Here is a 12,078-nt window from a genome sequence, read left to right as displayed (position 1 = left end):
TCTTTCAAAACGTAGACGAATAAATACATGAAAAGGCACGGGTGATTAATTTTATAAGAAGATAATAGTTACTTTTAATGAAGATTTAAAGGGAGTGCTGCATAAATGGGGCAAAACAAACAAATCCCAATCATGATCTCAACTCTCAGTTCAAATTTGCAGTCAAGCTATTTTAAAATGATATTAACGCATATCGTACTTATCCCTTCAGGAGAACAACAACCTTTCTGATAGCCCAAAGTCCATATTGTTGCATAATGGGAGTGTATATGTCAACATTCGCTTGTTTCTTCTTTCGGTGAGTGAGTAATTTAACCACCCTCTTGGCATCTGCTGTTTTCTCCTCCTAAAACCATAATGGATTTCTAATGTGTTCTTCAGCAATGCTTCATGATAGACCTGTGCGTAGTTGTCTCACATTGACATCCGACCTGTCTATCATAGTCAGACAGGCCATCGGGACCACCGGGAAAAATCCCACTGGATCAGTGGACTGTCAAAAAGTACATGAAGTTGTTATTGTCTTCAGTAAACAGGCAGAACCTGTATATATATCTGGTAGTTTACGCTTTAGCTGCTATTTCCTGCCGGGGGAAGGCAGTTCTGAGCAACACCAGCCCTATCTGTTCAACTGTCAGGTTGTGCATTCAAGCATGCTGCGTTCATGGTCATTGGCCAATCAGAATAATCAACCCTCACCAACCTGAGTATGTGAGCTGGCAGCTGCTGCCACAGATAGGATGTCATTATGTGAGAAACACCTACAGTGCCTTGCATAAGTATTCACCCCCCTTGGACTTTTTCCCATTATGTACTGTTACTAACTAGAATTCAAATAGACTTAAATAAACTTTTTCCCGTTTGATCAACAAAACATGCATAGTACTTTGGAGGTGCAAAATAAATTTTATTGTGACACAAACAATAATGAGAACAAAAAAGTTGACATCTGTTGGGTGCATAAGTATTCACCCCCCTGTGTCAATACTTGGTAGAACCCCCTTTCGCTGCAATTACAGCTGCAAGTCTTTTGGGGTATGTCTCTACCAGCTTTGCACATCTAGAGATGGAAAGGTTTGTCCATTCTTCTTGGCAAAAAAAGATGAAGCTCAGTCAGATTGGATGGAGACCGTCTGTGAACCGCAATCTTCAAGCCATAGATTCTCTATTGGTTTGAGGTCTGGGCTTTGACTGGGCCATTTTAAGACATTAACATTCTTTAATCCAAACCATTCCTTTGTAGCTCTGGCTGTATGTTTAGGGTCATTGTCCTGCTGGAAGATGAACCTCCGCCCCAGTCTCAAGTCTTTTGCAGACTGCATCAGATTTTCTTCAAGGATTTCCCTGTATTTGGCTCCATCCATCTTTCCCTCTATTCTGACCAGTTTCCCTGTACCTGCTGAAGAGAAGCATCCCCACAGCATGATGCTACCACCACCATGTTTCACTGTTGGGATGGTGTGCTCAGGGTGATAGGCAGTGTTGGGTTTTCGCCACACATAGCGTTTTGCATTGAGGCCAAAAAGTTCAATTTTGGTCTCATCTGACCAGAGCACCTTCTTCCACATGTTTGCTGTGTCTCCCACATGGCTTCTGGCAAACTCCAAACGGGATTTTTTATGGATCCCTTTCAACAATGGCTTTCTTCTTGCCACTCTCCATAAAGGCCAGATTTGTGGAGTAGACGACTAATAGTTGTCCTGTGGACAGATTCTCCCACCTCAGCTGTGGATCTCTGCAACTCCTCCAGAGTAACCATGGGCCTCCTGGTTGCTTCTCTGATTAATTTTCTCCTTGTCCGACTCTTCAGTTTAGGTGGACGGCCTCCTCTTGGTAGGTTTGCGGTTGTGCCATATTCTTTCCATTTTCTTATGATGGATTTTATGGTGCTCAGAGAGATGTTCAAAGCTCTGGATATTTTTGTAAAACCTAACCCTGCTTCATATTTCTCCACAACTTTATCCCTGACCTGTTTGGTGAGCTCCTTGGTCTTCATGATGCTGTTTGTTCAGTAATGATCTCCAACAAACTCTGAGTCCGTCACAGAACAGGTGTATTTATACTGAGATTAAATTGCAGACAGGTGGACCCTATTTACTAATTAGGTGACTTGCAAATGTGACTTGTGAATGCAATTGGTCGCACCAGATCTTTGTTAGGGGTTTCACAGTAAAGGGGGTGAATACATATGCACTCAACACTTTTCAGATTTTTATTTGTAAATAATTGTGAAATCCATGTAATATTTCCCCCCACTTCCAAATGATGCACTATTTTGTGTTGGTCCATTACATAAACTCACGATGAAATAAATTTTAATCTGTGGTTATACCATGACAAAATGTAGAAAAGTCCAAAGGGGGTGAATACTTATGCAAGGCACTGTATGTAGCACCCTCTCAAAATGTCTGAGCTGACATTTGATGTTACGAGAAAAGAGAGAGAAGAGAAAATATTCCAGACATCTAGAGCCTCCTTCAGATCAAGTACCGGTGTTTGAGAGAGCATGGGATACAAGTTGTTTCTCAAGTGGGGGCCTGATGACACATAACTGCATGTGCATGTGCACGTTACCTCTCTGTCTTTGAGGACAGCCTGTGTCCTGTAGAGCAGGAGAAGACGGACATCGCTGTCTCGCAGGCTGAAGTTGCTCTCCAGGATCTGGAGCACATCAATCCGAGGCCGCACGGGGAGCGAGGAGTCCCCGCAGAACGGACGCAGCCAAGCCAGGAGGTCGTCTGAAGTCACCGTGCTGTCGCTGAGGGAGAGGGTGAGAGGGACATGAGATGTGAGGGGGAGAGGGACATGTGAGGTGAGGGGGAGAGGGACATGTGAGGTGAGGGGGAGAGGGAGACAGCGATAGAGAGGCAAGGCGAAGGGGTCATTCTAAAAAGGGGTGTTTCTCAAAAACACTATTTCTAAACCTTTGAAAATGCAATAATTGTGTCAAAGAATTTCAAATTTCAAACTCCAACCGAAACTCAATCAAAACCAACTACAATAAAAAATCCAGCTTCACAATTCCAGAGTCCAGCTTCACAAATATGATGATTCGCTGCTTCTCTTTGTGTTTTGTGATTTGTGACACTTCTGGTTGTTTATTGGACTAGATAACAAAACAATGTTACCTTGAGCTTCAGAAAACTGCAATGGGCTTTATTTCCCCATTGGTTTTCTGACGTTTTCTGGACTTAAAAAGCTCCAACCCTGATCCACACATCAAGAAAAAAAAGCTTTGATGCCATCGCTTTGTGCTTAACTACAGTAAAGGCAGACAATTAGAGGGTATGTCACAGTTCCATTGTTGTAGTTTGATTTGTTTGGCCAATGGTCTCAAAGAACAGGAACAGGTGCTGTGTCATCTCCAAAAAACAAACAGGTTGGCAGGTGCCGTTTGTTGACTCAGCTAACAAACAGACATTATACTGGCATGTGATTAGAGCTGAAAAGTGGGAGGTGTGATTTATGCACGACTTAAACACTAATACTCATTCCATGCACACGTGCTTGGGTTGGGGTTAGATTGAGTTTAAGGGAAGCAATAAATGTCACTAGGAGTAAGTTTCTTCCAGTACACTGAGTGTGTTCGCAGTTTGTATGCCAGTGTGTGTGTGTGTGTGTGTGTGTGTGTGTGTGTAGATACCTACCCACTCTGGACATTGTTGTGCACAGTGGTTACCATGGCTTCCAGGACCCTGAGGGGCTGTGAGTAATTTGTCAGGGCATCTGGATCTCCACTGAAAAACAAACGGCACCAATACAATCATCTTATATAATATGCTAATTACGATTCGATTTTCAAATAACCACAATGTCGAGGGAACTTAGGAGAAGACAAATAACGAGAAAAGCCTCTTTCTCAGGGAGTTAGTTTGAAAATCGTGTTTGGCAGTGTGGTGGAAATCTAGTGAGCTGGAGGAATTAAGTTACATGAGGCAGATGATGTCTAAAGGAGAGGAATTTATTATCCAGACTTGATGAATCTCAACTCTAACATTTGCAATAAACCAAGTGCACTAATTCATGTCTTAGTCTCCATCCATCACATCTGAACTGTCCATAATAATCACAAAGACTTATATGGCTTGATTATATGTGCAACTATTCTATTGGACACTCATATCTAAACATTAGCTCCTGTCTAACCTAATCTTAGTTGGATCTTTCTTCAGCTATATATATATATATATATATATATTTAGTAAGAGAGGCCTTTTTAATAAAGCATAGGCTACATAGTAATTAATGAGAGAGAAAGAGAAAAAAGCTAAATGAAAGACGTAGACATGAATATGACATTTTTCTTAACTACGAAACCCATACTTGGGAAAAAAAACACATTAAAAAAAATATGTATCTCTGTGAAGTTAATATTATTGAAGTCATTGAAATACAAAGCACATAAATAAGAAACACATTTATACCTGTCTCCATTACAAGCTCACAGGCTGTGTGAGCAGGTTGATGAAAATGACCAGAAAAGGTTATAATTTAATGTTGATAAAGGAGGTCTTGGAAAATGAGACAAGTTTAATGAGCTAAAAGAAATAAAGTGTGATATGTCTGCAATGTCATTAATGCATTTACTGGTGTGACTATGGGAGCTGCTGCAGTGTGTTTGTTTGAGCGTGTGTGTGTTTGTGTGTCTGTGTGTACTATATGTTGCAAGAGTAGGGCCATTTTTCACGACAGAAGGGGGGGGGGGGGGGGGGGGGGGGGGGCTGATTTCCCTTGACTAAAGTCCACTTTGCTGCTGGGGTTGCAAACCTGAACACGTGCCCATGCAGCTTCATTCAGACATATATAAATACACACATGCACACACATATACATGTTTCGTATATGCACAAACCATACAAATAGAAAGATGACACAGCATTTTCCTCATTGAACTTTACCATTTGCATTTTCTCTTCAAAGACCGATAAACACAGAATAGTTATGACAGGTACAAAAGACGGCCATTAGTGTGAGGCTCAGGTTTTCCTGCTGCAGCAGACTGAACGCTACGAGATAGAGGCGAAACAAGTGCAGCTCATTCCTGCCTGCCAAACACAAGGCTTCGAGAAAGCCCCGCAACAACAGACAGACACGCACATACACACACACACACGTGCGTGTTACACAGTCATACCTGAATGCATAAAGGGATATTCATATGCAAAAAACACTGAGTGACATGTTCCAAGGGATAGAACTACAGTGAATACACGAGCCTGTGTGTGTGTGTGTGTGTGTGTGTGTGTGTGTGTGTGTGTGTGTGTGTGTGTGTGTGTGTGTGTGTGTGTGTGTGTGGGCGCCAAGAGAGATCTGCAAGGGAACAGCTGTATCAGGCTGCATTAATTATAAGAAGATAATGAATCGGAGAAAGTGGAAGATTGTGAGTGTGTGTGTGTTTGTGTGTGTGTGGGCCATCTACAGTATCTGCACCGTGCACCATTGAGCCGCCTTAGAGCAGCAGGAAATGAGGCAGAAATATAATCAAGGCGATTCCGCTCATTTATCAAGCCAATCAGATGTCCCGATGATATGTGGCACTTTCAGCAAAACCTTGCTTATTGGTTCGTCACTATTAGCACAAATGTTTCCTATGAACATGAGCTTTCCATTTCAGGTTTTTTTTTTTTTCAGTGTATGCTATAAAAAAAAACAATCAACAATCAAAATATCATGTTTTTTGACTGAGAACATTTTCCCATGTCCCCTAAAACCGCACAGCTCTGCAAACGTGTCAGGGGTGAATCTTCTTTCTGCTCTTTTTGAAGGGAGGGAGCAGGAAGACACCAATAAAAAGCTGTGAGCGCGACTCCAACAGTCAACTACTGTATATTCTATTCAACATTTCAGGCACTTGTTTTGACAGTGTTTTTCCCACCAACATGCCGAGCGAAAGTGGACCCCACACTGGCACAGTACAGTATATTTTAAGATTAGGAAGTAGTTGGTGAGCTCAGGTGGCCTTTAAATATTTTAGAATATACATCGCTGTGGCTGATTTTGAGTTGAATATAGATACCTCTATTTACATGAGTTGTTTAAAAAAAGAATGTTTCATGAACACTCCCCGAGCAGGAAGGTATGGAAGAGCTTCACACAGATGCTAAGTTCTTCGACAAGGCACAATGAATGTGAAAGAGGATAAAATGAGTAAAAAGGGGATTTAAATGGACCAACCTTTGTTATGTTTGCACCTGTGGGCAGTATCCGTGGTAGTATATTGCACCTTAACCCCCATCAGTGTTCGTTTTTCAATTCCGTTATTAATAAAAATTATCTCCTAACAACTCGTGGCTTATAGAAAGCCAAGCACTGCATGATATCATCAATGATTTAAAAGCCTGTGAAAACAACCACGATATCCACAAAACTAAACACTCGTTGCAGAGGCGTGTTCAGAATTTAAAGCTTTCTGACTCCTGGACCAAGAGTTGTATGGATCCATCTTCAGTTTATAAATTGATCGCCCAAGGTTTGTTGGGCCATCTTTTTGTTTCTCTCGTATAAATACTTACTCATGTGTTTTCTTTCTTCATTACACAATATCTACAAATAGGAAAATTAAATCATTTACAATCCTACATATGTAGTGTGGCCCTATACCATACTGCTGTACACCAGTATCATATTTTACCTAGAAACACATGATTTCATGTTTTAACTGATTGTCAGGGGTGTAAAAGCATCCAGTTTTTTTTTTATAAGTCGGCATCTTGCTCAAAGCTGGGATATGAAATTCTGGCAGACGGCAGAGTGTCTCTGCTGCCGGGCTGTTGACAGCACAGACACCGGAGCTCAGAGTATTAGAGCAGTCAACAGAAACGAGTGAGGCTGCCCTGCATCGTGCTGCCCTCCACTCCCATCACCTGTCTCCACGTCCATCACAACCAGTTTTAAGACCTGTTTTTTTCACAGGTTGACACCCTGAGACACTTTGAGCCAGTTAAAGAACACTGCAGTGAGTCAAGTTGACTTTCTTCTTGACTGATGCGTAAACTCATTGAGTTTTTGGAAACAGTCCAATTTTTGTGTGGATTACTGGGCTTTAGAGGTGTCAGATGCTTCCCCGTGGACAGAGTCAGGTTCCAGTGTTAAATGCTAAGCTAAACTAATTGCCTCCTAACACCAGATCCACAGCCAGGGCCCACAGAGTGTGAAGCCCATATAGTCTCTATAAAGATGAGCGACATGACACCTCCCAGAAAGTGAAACCATGGCATTTTCCATCTCTATGTTGCAGCCAAGCTTTTCTGTGACATTGAGCATGTACAAGATCAGTATTTAGAAATGTTCTTGAGGAAATTGCATTTGAAATATAATCAGTGCGGAAGAGTACTGCACATTTTTATTGGGACTTGATGATACCACCTCTGACTTTTATTGTGTGTGTGATGAAGAAATAAGAAAACAGAGAGAGATAATTACCTGAGCGCAGCCACCACTCTCGCCACACCATCATGAAGCACAGTTTTGACGGACAGGTCTAGAGGCCCGACAGCGACGCACAGAAGCTTCCCAATGCACTCCAGGGGCTGTCCATCAGTTGCCATGGTGACTGCCAGCTCGTGTACTTTTGACCTCTCGGACCGAGACAAATCGTAAAGTCGACTGTAGCTCTGGAGCTGTTCCTGGAAACGAGGAGCAAAACACACAACATTTTGTAAAGAGGTGATTAAAGATATTAAAGAAATGAACAGAGGAAAGAAAGTAAAAGGCAGAGAAAAGAAGTGGTGGTGGAAGTGTATTGAATAAAGTTTAGTTAATGACGGTTTCATTGACTCAGACGGCAGCACCGTCCTGTTCCCTCTTTTGATTGTTTTGCTCTCTTCCGAGAGAAAGGTTGCAGTGCTCGGTTGTGTGCGTGTGTCACTATTTAGGAGGAAAAGGAAACTTGACATTTTTTAAATAGCATTAATAATAATTCCTCATGTTTTCACCAGCTGCCCTCTGGCAGACGCTTCAGGTCAATAACATCACAAACAAACAGAATGTAAAACAGCTTTTAGCCCACAGCAATAAGAGAACTGCAATCTTTTGTTTTGGTTTGTGTTTTGTACATTTATACTCTGCACCTTAAGGTTTGCTGCTGTTTTATTGTGCACTGTGGCATGACAATAAAAGTATTCTATTCTATTAAAAGAATAATTTAATAGTGATACATTTCAACATTCATTTATCTATTTATTTACAGTTTACCTGTATCAATTAATGTATACATTTGAACATCTATTTATTCATGTCTACATACATTTATTTTATTTCTGTGTTTTTTGTCCTCCACACACCTTTTTCACTAACATAGATATTATGGAGTCCGTTTGGATTCGATTTAAAACCTCTATCTATATCTTTAATATTAATAACAGCTGCAGTCTGGTTGTGGGGTGATGCATGTCATAGAGGCAACACAATAACATGTTTGTTGACACTACAGACCACAGTAAATGGGCAAGTATCAATGGAGGAAACATTCTGCATTGAAAACCTCGGGGGTGTGACAGGTTTCCAAAATGCTAGATGCACAGTTCGCCAGGGGAATGACGGAAAGCAGCGACAGATGCTGCTGCATCATGTATCACTGTGGTGTCTCAGGTTGGCAGACTCTTGGAAATTAATCTGACAGTTGTAGATCTAGAAAGAAGTAATGATCTATGATCCCAACGTATTTTGTGACTGGTGTTTGGAGAGTGCTTTTGTTGATTCCTTTTACAGAGCTGCAAAAAAAACAAAGCTCGGTATTTGTCAATGTCTTCTCTCATCCTCACGTACGGTCACAGAAGCGGGGATGAGGACGTTTGAGCAGCTATGTCTGCTCTTGTGTTACTAAAACCTTAACCAGCTAAAATATAACTTGATAAAGGGTAATTTTATGTCTTGTAGAACCACAATCTGTTATACCGTGAATTAAGTCTATCGTTACACATACTACTGCATACGGAAAATATCTGCAAGAATGTAATAACATATTGTAAACAATAATAGTTTTAGTTCTTAACTTGTACATGTTTTATGGACAGGATAACCCCAAATTAGCCCATTTTTGAAAAAGGTTATAAGACTGTAGAAAAATAATTAGGTGGAATAATGTGAGAAATATATTTCCTTTTTTTCAGTCTTGTTTGTTTTGATTTACTTTCGGTCTTATATTCTCATTGTCTCACTGTTACACAAAGTTCTTATTTGCTCTTGTTTATATGTAAATAGTACATGTCTGCTGTTTAATGAATTACTTTCAATAAAGTGAAAAAAAACACACATATCATTGGCAAACAGAACAAATGGATGGATGTATATCTGTCAATTTCTGTACTGATCTGTTAGTCCTACCACTATTCTGTGCCGATACTGGATAATGACACAATTTGACAATGGTTGTACCATTGTGCCACATACTGTACAATATCCGCAGTGTGTACTCTTCTGTCCGTAGCAGGTCAAGGCGCCTGTGGTGGATTCCTCTGTGATCCACTATAATTCCCAGCAGCTGGTCACGTACACTTGATAAATGACCCCAGTACAGGGTAGCAGAGTCTCACACAGGGCTCCTTCCTTCTATCTATCTTTCTCTACCAATCTTCCCTCTCCTGGTTCTTATATCCTTTTTATCTATCTCCAAGGATACAATTGCTCCCTGCACCAGTAGAAGGTAAGTTTTATTGTAGAGCTTGTGGTGTGTGTGCGCGTGTTTGTGTGTTTGTGTGTCTGTGTGCAACTGCAGTTTCAGCCTACAGCTCTGCTCTTGTGCTGCCTGTATCTTCCTTTCAGTTATGTAGGGGTATCATTTTTTTAAACACAGATAAACCAAGAGCTAAACATTTATATTATTAATATCAACTTGCAAAGTGTGGGGCTCAGAAATGACCACTTTTCATGGGTAATCACATGGTCGCATAGCAACGATCGGCTTGTCAAATCATAATGTCTACTCTCCACATCTCTACGTGCATCTTTATGCACACACACACACACACACACACACACACACACACACACACTCAGAAAGGGACAGAGAGATGGCCAGCCCTGAGGAGGTGACAATGGACTAAGTCACTGTGACTTTGCCTAATGAGATACTGCACGGTGTACGTACTGTATATATAGCCATACGGCAGGGCTCATTTGAAACAACAGCCCGTAGATTTACATTAATATACCCTTGACTGGTCCCAGTGAGGCCGGGGAGAGCTCAGTAGAGCAGAACCACCACAGAAAGATACAACACGCACACAAACGTATATACGCAGCACATCAACAAGTACAGGCACAACCTGTATGTCAAATTAAAGGTGACCTCATGAACAATCAGGGTAACAGGATGTGAGTCTTCAAATGTGTGTGTGTGTGTGTGTGTGTGTGTGTGTGCACATCACAAAGGCAGATGATACGTTTGTAAGTTTATCAAAGTTTTGGAGTTTTAGTTAAATAAAAAGAATGAAACAAAGACCCTAAAACTATCCATGTTGTATTTGTGCTCACTTTTGTGCTTTACCTTCAGTTACATGATAAAGCATGTGATTTGCTTTATAACTAGTGTTATAAGTGCCCTTTTAGTAATAGAAAAGATACTCTAGTGATATGATCTGTACACTAATTCAAAACTTGTGAGCAGTGCAGTATATAATTAAGACTATCAAGTTAATTAAAGTAAGTCTCATTCTGGAACAGTTTCTTCTTCCCCTCTTCTTTCCACTTTAGCACAGGATATTCTTTTAAAGAACATTTTAATGCAATATCTTGGGTTTCTTACACATACACATCAAAATCATACTGATGATTAATTCTATTGTAACTATGGATACCTGCAGCAAATAATAAGCGTCTATGTCCGCATTCCCTGACATTGTGTGTTTTTTTTTTGATCTTTGAGTGTCGTCTTTCTGTTTGCGAGCAGGAGTTTGATTGATTTCACATTCAGATTTTGTAAAGCTTTCACTCAAACACTTGAATAGTCCCTGCTTGGATTTGCTCTGGTTGTGCACTTGAACTCAGATCATTTGTTGCCTGGACATATCACACTGCTTCTGTGTGCCTGAAACATCTGCTCTTATTTCTCCTCTGCTTTCAGCTTCTCCACTTGGATTTTTTGTGCAACTATTCTGACAATATATCCCAACCAATAGAATGACAGACGTAGTGTTCTTGGCCCATTGTGGGTACGTTTGCTTTACTTCTTTCAGAGTCCTGTAGTGGCCGACCATCCGAAGTAAAGCTAACAGTCCCACAATGGGGGCTCTCAAACTGAAAGACCGCTATCTTCAACAAACATAACAATTATATTCAACAATGGGAAATCTTTGCAACGCTTAAAAATAAATATTCTGTATGATATATATATTGTTACTTGGGAAGATGGGTTCTACCTGCTGGCTGTCTCTGAACGACAGAATGATGTCATGGCTCAGAGTGTCCAGGTGGGCCTGAGATTGTTGCAGGTGCGCCAGAGCCTCATCAAAAGTCATCCCCGCTGGGCCCATCCCCTCGTGCTCCCCGCCACCATCGCCTCCTCTCTTCCGGCTCTTCTCGGCCAGCTGGCGCAGGCCCTTGGTGGCTCGCTTTATCACCTCCGACCTCGCCTGGATGCTCAGCTGGAGATGGGATAGGATGGACATAGGGAATAGACAGCAGAGGATAAGAAGGGGGATAAGGAAATTTCGGAGGGGTCAAATTGAAGGAGCAGATGAAGAGGGAGGTGCACAGGTTATAACCATTAATTTCACACTTAACATTTTAAAGTTAAGACAGGTGCAACCCAGTCTATCAGTGCCAAAGTAACATCAGGAGCTAGAAGTTGTGTGTGTGTGTATGTGTGTGTGTGTGTGTGTGTGTGTGTGTGTGTGTGTGTGTGTGAGGAGTCTTTGTTTATTTGAGAGGGAGGCTAAAATCATAGCTGCCAGCCTGGTGTAATTGATTCTATTCGGTGAGAGCAGGTTCCCCATTCATGGGGAGAAGAGAAGGCCTTTGGCTGTAGCAGGTTTTGCTCTCTTGAATGAATGCACACAGGCGCTGACAGGCCCCACACACACACACACACACTTGCACCAAGAAGACGCTTAAAAATCACCCGACTTCACACTTCCAGCT

At 41.4% G+C, this 12,078-nt stretch overlaps 1 protein-coding gene across 1 annotated transcript in view; it reads right to left on the bottom strand.

Moving 5' to 3' along the window:
* nbas (NBAS subunit of NRZ tethering complex) overlaps positions 1-12,078 on the bottom strand; it is a 149,830-nt gene that overhangs the window by 37,424 nt on the left and 100,328 nt on the right. Inside the window, exons 46-49 of the mRNA XM_053445252.1 lie at positions 11,358-11,582; positions 7,423-7,625; positions 3,648-3,737; positions 2,575-2,758 (exon numbers count right to left, since the gene is read on the bottom strand). Of these exons, the coding sequence (XP_053301227.1) occupies positions 2,575-2,758; positions 3,648-3,737; positions 7,423-7,625; positions 11,358-11,582 (702 nt within the window). The remainder of the gene's footprint in view (positions 1-2,574; positions 2,759-3,647; positions 3,738-7,422; positions 7,626-11,357; positions 11,583-12,078) is intronic.

Source organism: Pleuronectes platessa, chromosome 17 (assembly GCF_947347685.1).
Source record: "Pleuronectes platessa chromosome 17, fPlePla1.1, whole genome shotgun sequence".
Classification (NCBI taxonomy): Eukaryota; Metazoa; Chordata; class Actinopteri; order Pleuronectiformes; family Pleuronectidae; genus Pleuronectes; species Pleuronectes platessa.
Note: the sequence above shows the minus strand (reverse complement) of the source record. Positions and strands in the feature narration are given on the sequence as shown.